At 33.9% G+C, this 14,595-nt stretch overlaps 2 protein-coding genes across 2 annotated transcripts; one reads left to right on the plus strand and one right to left on the minus strand.

Moving 5' to 3' along the window:
* The first annotated feature begins 230 nt into the window (after positions 1-230).
* LOC11423605 (rust resistance kinase Lr10) lies at positions 231-2,779 on the plus strand. The gene is made up of 3 exons (XM_003589603.4): positions 231-1,036; positions 1,300-1,326; positions 1,415-2,779. Exons 1-3 carry the CDS (start codon positions 334-336, stop codon positions 2,533-2,535), a joined length of 1,851 nt encoding a protein of 616 aa, XP_003589651.1. The 5' UTR covers positions 231-333; the 3' UTR covers positions 2,536-2,779.
* A 114-nt stretch (positions 2,780-2,893) lies between these two features.
* On the minus strand, positions 2,894-11,187 carry LOC11423606 (protein ESMERALDA 1). The gene is made up of 10 exons (XM_003589604.4): positions 10,591-11,187; positions 8,355-8,424; positions 7,379-7,446; positions 7,190-7,278; positions 6,743-6,940; positions 5,398-5,602; positions 5,134-5,301; positions 4,256-4,423; positions 3,990-4,180; positions 2,894-3,677 (listed from the first exon to the last, which is right to left on the minus strand). Exons 1-10 carry the CDS (start codon positions 10,951-10,953, stop codon positions 3,548-3,550), a joined length of 1,650 nt encoding a protein of 549 aa, XP_003589652.2. The 5' UTR covers positions 10,954-11,187; the 3' UTR covers positions 2,894-3,547.
* Positions 11,188-14,595: the final 3,408 nt, after the last annotated feature.

A 14,595-nucleotide genomic window follows, 5' to 3' on the forward strand; every position in this document is an offset into this window, starting at 1 on the left:
AATATTTTAAGTACCATAGTGGAGTTGAAAAAACTCACATTCGATAAAAAAATATTTTTTTTAATAAATTTATTTATAGCTTACTATATTTAATTAGATAGAACTGATACTACTAACTGACGAGTACTGAACCTCAATCCCCTCATGCGTATCGAATTCCTCACATGCCGCGTAACGCGAATTATATGAATATTGTTAGCATGGCCCACAACAAACAGTTCCATATGATGAGAGGAAATTATTTGGAAGCTGTTATAGACTATAGTCACAGTGAGTTTGAAAAATTTCTATAAACACAATCTTAGACGGTACTATTGCTCAAGAATCAATATCATGAACACTTATTATCATGTTATGGGATTATTGTTGCTCGTATGTTACCTTAATACGTTGGTGGTGGAGTTTGCACATGGAACAACAGATTTGGTTAACTATCCACAAGATTTAACATGTGGAAATCAAGTTATCAAATTCCCTTTCCATATCAAAAACCAAAATCCAAATCCATCTTTGCATGGCTATCCAGATTTTGAGTTATTTTGTTCATCAAATAATGAAACTATGATTGAACTTCCTTACAAAGTGAAACTCAATGTTAAGAACATTGACTACAAACACCAAACCATTGAACTATTTGACCCACAAAGTTGTCTTTACAAACATATCCACAACCTCAATCTTTCAGAATCTCATTTCAACTACTTGAAACATGACTACGATGATTTTGTCGACCATCACTTTTTCAATTGTTCGCTTTTGAATAGAGATTGGATGGATTCCTATTCGGTTTCGTGTCTAAGAACTTCCACCTCTCAAATATATGCTATCCCTTCTAGTACAAATATTGAAGACCTTCCTCTTTCGTTTTGCACCAAAATGTTTAATGTTTCATTCAAACCTTCTGATTCTCTTCGTTTGACGTGGTCTGAGCCTAATTGTAAACACTGTGAATCAAAAGGAAAAATATGTGGTTGGAAAAATACTACTAGTAACAGTGACAACAAGGAAGTAGATTGTGTCCCAAAAAACAAGAAAGGTAACTCTATTCTTTGTTCAATTCAATAATAAATGCAATCTTCAAACTTGAAAAGGCTAATTAAACTATACTCGTAGATCTTTTCTATTGAATCAAGCTTACGGATTTTTAATATAGAAGCTATACAAAATAGTTTCACTTGGATGTTCTACAACTTCTTCAAGCTCTTTGGCAGAATCTCAATCATTAGATTAATCTAATCATTAGTATCTTTTACAATCAATCAATAACATAAGCTAATGTTAGCTAGTATGATTTTGCAGGTTCATCAAAGGCTCTAGTAAACACAGGTCAGCTTTTAAGTTTAAATTTGCTTTCTTTTAATTATAACTTGTAAGAAAATTATCGTTTTTCTTAAATTAGCTTTCATAAATGCAGGATCAATTTTAGGATCGTTGTTTTTCATCTTGTTGATTGGTGGAGTCTTCCATATTTATGACTCTTACATACTAAGGAAAGAAAAACAAGCAATTATAGAAAAGTTTTTAGAAGACTATAGAGCTCTTAAGCCAACCAGATACTCTTATGTAGAAATTAAGAGAATCACAAATAATTTCGGGGATATGTTAGGACAAGGAGCCTATGGAACTGTTTATAAAGGAAGCATTTCAAAAGAATTTAGTGTTGCTGTGAAGATACTAAATGTTTCTCAGGGAAATGGCCAAGACTTCCTAAATGAAGTGGGTACAATGGGTAGAATACACCATGTTAATATTGTTCGTTTGATCGGTTTTTGCGCCGATGGCTTTAAAAGAGCTCTTATTTATGAGTTTTTGCCAAATGGTTCTCTACAAAAGTTCATAAATTCACCGGACAACAAGAAAAACTTCCTTGGCTGGAAAAAGTTGCACGAAATTGCTTTAGGAATAGCTAAAGGAATTGAATATCTTCATCAAGGTTGTGATCAACGCATCCTCCATTTTGATATCAAGCCACAAAATGTGTTACTTGACCACAACTTTATTCCAAAAATATGTGATTTTGGTCTAGCTAAATTATGTTCAAGGGATCAGAGCATAGTGTCAATGACCGCGGCTAGAGGAACTTTGGGCTACATTGCTCCAGAAGTTTTTTCAAGGAACTTTGGAAACGTGTCTTTCAAATCGGATGTTTATAGTTATGGAATGATGTTGCTTGAAACGATAGGAGGGAAGAAGATCACAGAGGATTTAGAGGAAAACAGTAGTCATGTTTACTATCCGGAGTGGATTTATAATCTTATAGATGATGAAGAGGAAATGAGAATTCATGTTGATGATGAAGGGGATGAAAAAATTGCAAGAAAAATGGCCATCGTGGGACTTTGGTGCATTCAGTGGCATGCTATGGATCGACCATCAATGCAAATGGTGGTTCAAATGTTGGAGGGAGATGAAGACAAAACTCCAATACCTCCAAATCCCTTTGCTTCTCAATCTAGACGGCCTAGGAAAAATAGTGCAATTGCAACTACGGGACATCTAGCACAAGATTTAGATGTGATTCACGAGTTAGATTGACTTGAAATTGTGAAATATGTGTTGCTTTATCTTTAGTTTCGTTCTCTTTCTTCCTTCAAATTGATATTAGGACTGAAATAACACAGCAATAGGCAAATGCTAAGGTGGATGAGCTTCTCATGTAGTTTACCATAGTCCAGAAAAGTTTTGCATTACTTTATAAATCTATAAGTCTTGGCTAATTCTTGAATATTGACCCTTGTTCAAACCAAATATTGCTAAACAATCAGCCTGCTTCCTCTCACACACACAGGAATTCCTACACATTGTGTGGAAGTAAACCTTATATACAAGATTTGCAAAACTCTGCATATGTAAACATTCTGTATCTATGTATTATCTGCAGTCACAACTCAACTCGAAAACACTAAGAAAATATCTGTTTAGATATTTTACAATTGCTGGTCATTCATGGAAGTAATTACATTCACTGGTATCCTCATTAAAACAATGGAGTACCAACGTAAAAGAATAACAAATGTACTCAAATATAGACATACAACAAAAAATGGGCCCCTCAATACAAGGGAAAACAAAAATGAAAATACAAAGCTTCAATGCAGAAGTTGAATTTGTTAATGTACACAACAATCTGTCAGCCTTAAACCCAAGGAGATTCGGATGACAACCATCAGGTAATGTACAGGCAGGGTATGATAGAATGTTAGTTCGTCTTTTCATAGTTTGTTCAACACATTAGCTGCTAACTCAATATATTAAACAAAGCTCAGTCAACGTTCTGTGAGAGAGAATCCTGCAATTGCACAATTTTTACTCTGTTCTCAACTTGCATCATGTGAAAAAACGATGCCAATTCCTTGAAATCCAGTCACAAGAAATAATCAGAACAATGAAACCTCGAACAAAATCTTGTTGACCTCCAAAATTAGGGTTATGTGCCCTTTATCAGATCGAAAGGGAAAAAAATGAAATAGTCATGTTAGTAAAACAGAAACACCCATAAAACTCTGTCAGTAGATCAACTTGCTGGTGAAGATCTCGAATCGTTAGTTCAATTTGCATGGCACATGCAATCTGGACATGGAAAGCTATATGTGGAGTCATTAGGCCTTTTGAGCTCAACACCCTTGGAATCACTGTGTGACCTCATGCTCAGCAATTGGTGCTTAAGACTTTTCCATCTATAAAGTAATCAAATTAGAGTCAGATACTATGTACAAATAATAAGATAAAATCCTAAATGCATAGTGCTAAAACAACAAGGATCATCTTTTTATAAAAAGGAATGCTACAAATTGCATTAATTTTATAAACCATGTTTTCAAGTGAGTTTCATCCCGCACAATCAACAATAATAATAATAATCTCAATCATATCTTCTCCCCAAAAAATTAATCGCCTGGGTATTTTTGCTTTTATTTGTATTCATGTCTCAATTATCACAATGGTCTTGAACTGAAAGAAATATACACTACAGTACAGACAATACATACCCAATGTTGGTACTATCGAAGAGTAATGCCAACTTCCGCTTATCAGGCTTGATTGTCTTAGAGTGTCCACCATACAAGTATCTCCGGTGGCCCAGTAGAAAATGAGGGAAGTTACCACCCTGAGTTGTGACAAACACCTCGCTATGAAGACAAACAGTATAGTCTATGGCAGCCATCCTGGAAGAATAATTCTAGAAGCAACTCAAGTCAACATTACAGTATTTAATCTTACGAGAGCATGAGTGGGATAGAATACTACTACATACCTTAAATGGGGCAAGTTCCTCCTCAGATGCTAAAGTCTCCTTGGTATGTAAATTAGGAAACATTTCCCTTAGAGGGGCCATTGTTTTCTCGCCATTATATATTTTTCCAGATGCCAAATAGATGGAGGTGTTCTTTGTAAAACCCATTCCCCTAAGCATAAGGCCAACCTAAAGAGATATAGAAAAGCATTTACCATAATATAAACAAAGAAACTAGTATAAAGTTATAATACTTGCCGTTTAAAAAATGAGGAGCCGACAAAAAAGTCTTGAAGCTCTTAGAATTTGGGTTTGACCCACAAAACCGACTTGTAAGGTGAGGGATATCCCCCAATTATAAACACTTTTTCAAGCCATGACACATCCAAGTTTGACTTTAAATGGATCTATGATAGACCTAACAACTCTACAAAATCGACTTGTAAGGTGAGAGATGCCTTCCATTCATAAACATTTTTTCCAGATCATATCACACCAATGTGGGACTCTCAACAAAAGCAAAAGAGTACTTTCCAGGAAAAATTTTAAGCTCCAAGCTATATTAACAACGTATAAAAATTATTCCTTTAAATTGTCTTCCTCTTTGTTAGAATATCTGATAAATATATCACCACATCAATATTCTTTCATAAAATATGTTGAGAGTACCAAGATTATCTCTTCGATTTAGTTTCCATATTTCTTTACTATCATGGTTTATTTCCTTATTTTATTGGGATTAAGAGCCTAGTATTAGTACAAACAATTTAGGATTGGTGCTTTTGTGTTGTTGTATATAATACCCACCAATCTTTCGCATCATATACAATTTTAATAGTCTGGGTATTCCATTTCCTCCTTCCACACCCAAGATAACTGGAGATTTGAGAAGATAATACCTCTAATGGAGTAAGGGGACACTTCCCATCGATCCTGATTGCTCCTGGACGTATAACTCGTCCACGTTTTGTAAATTTCCCTTTCCAACCTCTTTCTCTTGCTGCAATCATGTCATCTCTCTCCTCTTTCCCACCATCAAAAACACAACAAGAGAAAGCAACCATATCCTGCGCATGGGAAGCAAGTAGAAAGATATGCAGCAAAGATCAATATATAATGTCAGCCTTCACCTTCAGAACACATTCATATCTGATCAAACCAACCTCTTCAAAACGAAGATGAATGGAGACATATTTACCACCATTCTTTATGCTTTGCTTCCTCATTCTTGCAATCAAAGATTCAGCCAGGGTCAATATGGGACTTGAAAATCGTAAAGCCTCGTAATTTGCTAAGCATCTGAGACGCTGGACAGCAGGAGGAGCATCATATGACAATCTATTTGCAAAAGGTGAGATCCTTATAACCCTGCATGATTGAATAGGGAAATTTGTAAACAATAAACACATAGTTTTCCTCTAGCCAAATTACAACCATATGAGATCACCAAACAATATAGCATAAAAATTCATCTGAAAACCAATTACTAGTCTGAGTTTCACATGCATTGGCAAGACATGAATATAGTACAATAACCAGCTGATAAAATGACTATCAATTGATATTACATTATTAGCAAAGATGCCTGTGTATGTCAAAATGTATTTGTGTACAAGCTGTGTTCCATAAAATATATGAAGCCAACCAAGTTACGTGAAATGTTATATTGTATTCTATCTCCTGCAGGACAAAAATGCAACAATAATTATTGAATTGATAAGTTAAACATTAAGCCCTCCGTTCCATAGCTCTTGATGCTTAAGGTTGAGGCACATAGATTAAAAAGTCGTTACTTGGTAGTATTTAAAATAAAATTTTCCGCTACTTTATTCTCTAATATATCGTTAATTACATTACAATCTTCTAGATTCTCTCCAAATAAGGATATAGTTAAAATAAGCATCAATTTGACATTGGAATATAAAAAATAAAAAATAAATTGAACCTTAAAAAAATTAGAATGTAATGTAACAAATAATTTGCAAATAAACACCAGGCTCTTAGGGTGTGTGTTTGCGAGTTGGATTTTGGAGGGCTAAGCCTATATTTTAATATGTATTTGATTTGATTTGATATTTTAAAAAAATTGAAACAATATGATACATGAACGTATAATATCGTGTTGTTGTTTTAATTTTTTTAAAATATCAAATATATATCAAAATATAGACTTAGTCCTCCAAAAACCAACTCACATACACACTTAGTGCAGCAGCAGTAAAAGGCACCAACAACACTATGAAGGTTACCACTTAGCAAAATCCATTATTTTTAAACTCGGTATCCGGCTCAAGAACCGACTAATCCGAGGGATCTAATCCCACCTTCCACTTGCGGGGGGGCCTCAGCAAAATCTATTTTAAGGGACCAAATATGTAATTAAAGCTATTTCATTGAAGCTAAATCACCGTTATATAGTGAAAGGCTACAAACTAATATCAATCACTCTAAACTGTATAACCATTAGAGATCAATCAATAGTTTCATACAACAAAGATCATAACTCACTGTTCTTCAAATAACTTTGGGAGTACCACATCTCTGTAATACTGAATGGATGACATTGCCTTGATCCTGAAATTGAAAACATTTGTCATGTTGCTGCCAAATCTTTCCATCAGGTGCTCAGGTATCTTTTCAACCATCTGTACATCATTTTTCAAGGTATTGACAAAATATTCTTCATCGTAAATGTCGCTGAACTTGCTGGAATATTGCAACATTATGAAACAATTTAGTCTTTAACACCTTGATCATCATTGGGATATCTACCAATAAACTCGTCAATAACAGTAATTTTATAAGAACCATAAAGTTATTAGTGCAGAGCACCCAATCCAATAGTGGATCATGGAGTGACTGCGAAACTGAAGATACTGGATGCAATGCCAACATAAATTACTACACTTCTCTTTTTCTGAAAAATCAAATTAAAAGATAGAAAAACAAGCATACCTAGGATCTTTCCATATGCTATGATAATGAAAATTAGGGATCACGAGAGTAGCATTAAGATAGCCAGCCACCGCAACAGCATTGCATATCTATAAAGCACCACATTCATTAAGTAAATGTGTCGAAAATAGTGCTAAATTAAGCAAACATGGAACAAACAAAACGAACAGATGTATAGAAAACTCTAACCGATATCCTTTGCTGATTTAAGCCACCATTGGCCTCTACATAAATGTATCCATTTGATTCAGGAAGGCCTGTGGGATTCATAAAAAATTTACATTTAATAGAATACGGGAAACTGTCAGAAGTTCAAACACAATTTCCCACATATAAAAATAAGCAATATACTGCAATAAGATAAATGCAAGGTGTTGCAATAAGAAAAACCCACGTCATAAGTTAACCAGTAATTCAGTACTTTCATTTCATCAATATGAGTATGGCTTCCAATACACTAGTTAGGATATAGAATAATGGTTAATTAGTGTAGTTAAAGTGGTTAACAGTTGATGTAGAAGTTAGTTAATTAGTTCAGGTTGTTATAGCCTTATAGGGCTATTCGTATAAATAGGAGAATACAATGGAGAGTTGATGATTGTTGAACATTGTGAAGGGGAAACCCTTGGAGTAGAGATTTATCTCCTATTCTTTCCTATTTTCTTAATAAAAGAGTTCTTCCTTAGGAATTCTTGGGTTCCTAACATAAATGACAGAGAATACTCTATATTTAAGGTTCTTTTGGATGTCCTTGACTTTGTTCATTTTCCCTCAAGTAGTCAAGTCAATATTAAAGAACTTACTCTCTGTGATACTACCAGGGTGATTGGGGAAAACCATATATCCCTTTGAAAACCAAAGCCCCCTGTAAGGTTGGCTCTTTTATTTGGATGAATGTGCTTAATAGAATTAATGCCAATGCCAGTGCCATGCTACGCGTTTGTAGGCTATGCAAGGCAATTTCATCTGGTATGTGTTATTATGGCACAGGCTCAAAATTAGTTCTCATATTCTTGCATTGATCTATAAAACTAAATCAGTGATATCAAACAACTTTTTTTTTTATGCTACAATTATATCAAACAACTCAAATAAGCCTAACAAGAAAGAAAGAGCAAAAAAGAAGTTTTGACCATACTGTGCATCAACAATAATCAAATTATACCTTCTGAAGATGTGTGAACGCATGGTTTCCATTCACGACCTTTATATGGACTCTTCCATATTGTTGATATCTGAAAGGAATTTGATTGCTTTTGATCAAGTTACCAGAAAAACAAACTGGAAGTAGATGGTATGAAGATCAGTGAATTACTTCAGAAAAAATTAAAAGATTTTAAAAAATTTAAAAAGCAGTATAATTTAAATAAACTGAAGTAGGAAAATATGCATGGCCATAGCAAAAAATCATACATAGCAATTGATGATATACAACAAGAATCATGGTATGAAAGATTCAAATGATGATCCTTACATGTGCTGAAAATAGTACAGCCCATAATTTTAGGTTCAGAAGTCCAGAACCTTTTGAAATTATACATGGGCGAACATTATATTAATATTTGTATTAGGTCTATTGATTGACAAAGTTAGAGTTAGTTAGTCAGAACTCACAACTAGCTGGGACTGAGATATTTAGAGAGGTAGGCTATATAGTGTATTAATAGTCGGAAAGGGTGAGAGAAAGACTAGATATTCACTTGAAAGAGAATTGGGACCCTAGGAAAAAAGGTGCAAACTCACGAAGATCTGAAGTGATTTATTTTATTATCTATAATATGGAAAGCTTTTCTGTATTATTTCCAGTGAAGTATGGAAGTCACCATGCTTTTCCCCATCTTTTCCTTATTTATGCTATTTTATATGCACAAACACATGGATATTATAAATTCCATACGATCTTACGATCCGTGTTACGAGGTCGCGATGTGCAATCATCACTATCATTTCCAATCATACGTAAGATCTCGATTGTGGCTTCCTTGCTCATGACAGATTCTAACAGAATCCCCAATCCCGATCTATCAGTAATAAACTGAAGCTTGCTAACAGCACTGACATTTGACGACAACAAGGTGCCAGAAGTCAGTAACTATAGGTAATTCACAGGATTGACAGTATACAGCAATAAACAGCTGTCAAGAACCTTGATGTTTCTGCCAGTGGTTTGTATTCTAACGGCATCCAACTTCCTTACTAATCACTTCATATGTTTGGTGTCCAATAAGTCTCAAACTCCCTATATATCTTTTCTATAGAAACTCCAAACCTTAAGATTTAAGACCTCCCTTGTAATCATAAAAATAATAAGGCACTAGACACTTCTATTCATCAATGTGGCCAACAACTTTACTTCCTGCTACATCTCCAAATAACAGGCCAATGAACACGCAAACAAGTTTTCTCAAATAACAACTAACAAGCCCCAAGTTTACTTAAATAACTTATAGCTTAATACAAGGAGGGTTACAAGAAATGTTTTTCAACTAGATATGATAACACACACACACACACACACACACACACAAGAGAGCAACTGGAATCATTTTTCTTCTACTTTACACCACAATAATAGATTCACTCCCGTCAAAAAGGTTGACAAGTGAAATTTATTACACAGCTTAAAAGCTTCAGTTCCATTAGCAAAGTCAGAACTCGACCTAAAACCAGAGAATGAACCCAAAAAAATTAACATAGCTTACACAACTACTAGTTGACATGTGAAACAGAAAGGCTAGTAAAGCCATATAGTGGAATTTGAACAAATCGCTACTGCTCCACGATACACTATCTAGTACAAAATCTTATCAAATAGCAGCTATAGTAGCACAATAGCACTGTTATGTAGCAAAATTTGAACAAGTCGCTATTTTCCACAATCCACAATTTCCAACACACTCATGTGGAGGTGTAGAATTGATTCAGACATGTTTCATTGCTTTCGAGTAGAATCGATTCTACTTGAAGCTAGGATTTGTAGCTTTTGATTCTAAAATTGATTTTTACACACAAATTTATAGTTCAAGTCACTTTTACGTGAATGTATCCACAATAAAATCAAAAGTGGAATCTGTATTACATAGCTTTTACGTGAATGTATCCACATTTGAGATCCCATTAACTCAAAATCAATTATTATCACCACAGAACCAAACATACACTTAGCCTAAATTGAGATCCCATTCACAAAATCCTCAATATTCAAATTTCACAAGAAACCAAGAATCTATCCATCAATCTTTTATCTACCTTAATAAAACTCTTCTCCTAACAATACATTACAAAATTTCACACTTCAAATTTCCACCATTTTCTTCACTAGTAATATCAATAATGAAAACAAAAAATCATGAAAAAATAAACAAAATGAAAATTGAAGAGAAATGAAATGAAAGACGAACCGCGTCAACTGAAGAATTATCTTCATCCATTTCGAATTTCAGTTTAGCGTAGAGTTGAGGACTACGATAAACAGAGCCAGGAGCGGAACGGTGATTAATGAACGGAACAACGTCGAAGGAGAACGAACTGAAGTAGAGAAGCACACAGGAGATGTAGAGGAGAGGAGCGAAGAGAAAGATGCCTTGACGGCGGAGGAGACCGGAGAGGAAGAGGTAAGAGAGTCGTTGGGGGATGGTTCGGGGAGAGGGTTTAGGAGCGGTTTTGGAGCGGGTGTGGCGGAGACGAGGGGAGCGGAGTGGGGAGGGTGGTGGTGAGGGGGTGTTGGTGTTGGATGATGATGGAAGACGGTTGTATGGGTGCATTTGGGTGGATAGGGTTACATGGCAGTTATGGTGTGTGTGTGTGTGTGTGTGTGTGTGTGTGTGGAGCGAAGGAGATTTTTCTATGGAGTGTAGAAGAAAATGTAGTGAGTGAATTGGTGGAAATGGTAAAGAAAGAATATTGAAAAGTATCAGAGAGAGAAAGAGAAGAAAATTAACGCGCGTGCTGGAATGGGGAAGAAGAAAGACAGAGATGGTGCACGTGCTGGGAAGTGGGGCGCGAATATTTTTTTGGTATTCAGTGCAAGTGGTGCGGGCATGATTGATTATGAAGTGGGTTTTTTTAAAATTTCAAAATTTAAACTAGGTTTAATAATACCGCCTACTAAGTTTTGTATATGTGGCAGTTGCCAAAATTGCAACTTCGTGAAAGTTAGGGACGAAAACTGCTATTAAACCTTTAAACTACATGGCGTGTATTTGGTTCAGCTTTTGATAGAATTGGTTTCCACGGAATTGATTTTAAGAGAATTTATTTATGTTAGAATACAAGGATGCAGAATTGATTAAACAAACTAAATGTTGTTTTGGATAGTTTTGATCAAAATTGCTTTTGAATGTATAATTACTAAAAAGGACATAGTTAAATACAAACAAATGAACATAGTTGAATGTATATGTAGATCAATGCAAAATGTAGATATATTATTTAATTTAAATAAATAAATTTTCTATATATTAATTTAGAAAATATTAATACGATCATTAAACCAATTTTTTTACAAAATATTTTTTCATATATTTTATATTTAAGTTAAATAATACTAAAGTTAGTTCACAAAAATGAAAAAATATAGCGTAAAAGAAAAAATACACTAAATCTGAACGGAAACACCGTAAAGGAAAATCTAAAATTTGGTAACTCATTACCATAAATATTTTTCGAGGGCTAATTTGATCCATTAATTTTTTTGAATAAATTTGGTTCATCAAATTAATTACAAAGCAAAGAGGAGAATTGATAAAGGGTAATAAAGGAAAATAATAATTTATAATAATCAAAATATAAAATTTAATGGAGAATTGATAAAGGGTAATAAAGGAAAATAATAATTTGTAATAATCAAAATATAAAATTTAATGGAGAATTGATTCTAGTTTACCCAAAAGTTAGGAATTGTAGATTCAACCATAATTGTTTTTGGAGGATAGAAGCAATTTTGAAAAGTCAAACCAAACATGATTGAAAACTCAATTTTCACTATTGAGGTCGTGTAGAATTGCTTCTTGTTGGAAAAAAACCAAAACAAACATACACTAAAAGTGAGTTTGATGTGAATTGATTTATGTTTGAATACACACACTTAAAAATGGTTCTTAAGAGTTATGTTGTTTGGATAGTTTGAATAAAAATTGATTTTGAATGTGTAATGACCAAATTATCCTTTTAATTATATTTAAAACAAAATATCTCATTCTTGATGTTTTTATTGATTCACAAATTCATTTGAAAATAATATTTATTCATAAGAGTTATTTTAAATTTTTAATATTCTTTTGATCAATTGAGCTTTTTATTTCTAATACAATATATAAGAATAATGTAACAAAAAATAATACAATATAAGAATAAAAGGGTTGCATAAGAACACGATTTAAAGTAAAACATTATTCTTTGAATAATGGTCTGTTTGGTAGCTCGGTAGAATTGAGAAAAGCACGGCAGCAAATCACAGCCAACACTAAAGTTTCAAAACCCCAACTTCATAATTTTGAGGACTACAGTGTATTGGGAAGTGGTATTTTAACGTGATGTGGTTTCAAAATCATATCCAAACACTAAAAAAAATATATTCAGTTTGGTCACTTAAATTAGGCTTAATTGCACTTTTGGACCCCTATCTTTCCAAAAGTTGCGGTTATTGACCCCTAACTAATTTAAATACAAAACAGCCCCTTATGTTTTGATTCTTTAGCAGTTTTGGACCCCCAGTCCATTGTTGACTCGGTCAACGCTGACGTGGTACCCTAAGTGAGGTGCCACGTGTCAAATTTTTTTATTATTTTTTGCCTTGGGGGTCCAAAACTGCTAAAGAATCAAAACATAGGGGGCTGTTTTGTATTTAAATTAGTTAGGGGTCCATAACCGCAACTTTTGGAAAGATAGGGGTCCAAAAGTGCAATTAAGCCCTTAAATTAATGGGCAGGGTTTTCTAAAAGAGCCCAATGCTTCATCTCTAACCTAAAGAACATTACGGCTGCAACTTGAAACATGAAACAGGGACATACATAACTGCAAATGGCAATCAAAGAGGCAAAGCTGGAAAATAAAGTTTATTTGTTGCATAATCGATTATGTGAAATGCATAAGCTAGGAATACCAGCTTCAACACAACTGTCATTTTGAGATCAAAACCGAGTTTTCTGGACGCACTTTTCATTCACCCAAACAACACAACAAATCTGGAAATTGCATTTGAAAACATGTTGCCAAACGCATACATAATATATAAAGTCGATCATTAAATACTTAAAGTGACATTTTATGCTTTCTGAGTGACTTGAAATCATCAATAATAGTCTCGAAACTAATACATGCACTAATTTTCCTTTCAACATAAATTGACATGTTATTTGTGAGAAACTCAGGTCTCATCTTGTTTCTCAACTTAGACTTGATAATTCTTGTTGCTGAAAAAGATCTTTCCGTTGTGGCCGTAGAAACAACCTATCAAGCAACAAGTATTTTTTGGGTTGTCCATTGACAACCAAACATGAGCATAATTCTTGAATAGTTGATAAATTATTCAAAGTTGATGATTGGCGAGCATCAAAAAGGGAATGTCGAAGATGAAATGGTAAAGTAATCTTCTCTTGATCACTAAAATCCATGGGATAATATTTTGCAACAAGAGTACATGTTGTGTCAATGTCAAAAGCTTTATCTCTATCCTCAGGAAACAAGCATAACTTAGAGTCAACAAATTCATTGCTTGCTCACTAAATATGCTATTCAACTCTTGTAATTGTTTGTTAATGGTAGTAAAAAAATATCAACTGTAAAATAATGTTATATTGTTGTCTGATTCTCTTCAAGGCGAGAACATCTAAATCTTGTTGAATAATGACAATCATTGAGGTCAGAAATCTCAATATCATACTTTTCACAAAAAGACACCACTTTGGCAAACAACTTATCCCAACCATTTTCTCTCAAATTTTGAATAAGAGCTTTTGTTGAACGAACCAAAAGCACAGCATTAACAACATCCTGAGATTGTTTTTGTAAGGCTTGACAAAACAAATCTGTTGTCCCCGTAATTTCTTTCATCGAATGCAAGATAAATATAATATCAAAAGACTTCAAGTAATTGTAAGAACTATCAGCATTCACACGTTGGGCAAATTTTGTTTACATATTTTGCAATGTATTTTAAAATGTACAAAGTTGCTTCATACATACTTATCAAGCTACAAATAGAGTTGAAATGTGATCCACAACGAGTATCTCCAACTCTTTTCACGGTACCAACTTGGTTTTTACCTTTACCAGTTACAATTCCCCAGTCTCTAATAAATTTGCGATTTCTTTTGATTGGGCAGCTTGTAACTCATCATGGCGCTTAGTAGAAGAACCAACAACATTGACAACAAAAACCAGCTTCTCAAAGAATTGATGTAACT

The sequence above is a fragment of the Medicago truncatula genome, chromosome 1 (assembly GCF_003473485.1).
Source record: "Medicago truncatula cultivar Jemalong A17 chromosome 1, MtrunA17r5.0-ANR, whole genome shotgun sequence".
Lineage (NCBI taxonomy): Eukaryota > Viridiplantae > Streptophyta > Magnoliopsida > Fabales > Fabaceae > Medicago > Medicago truncatula.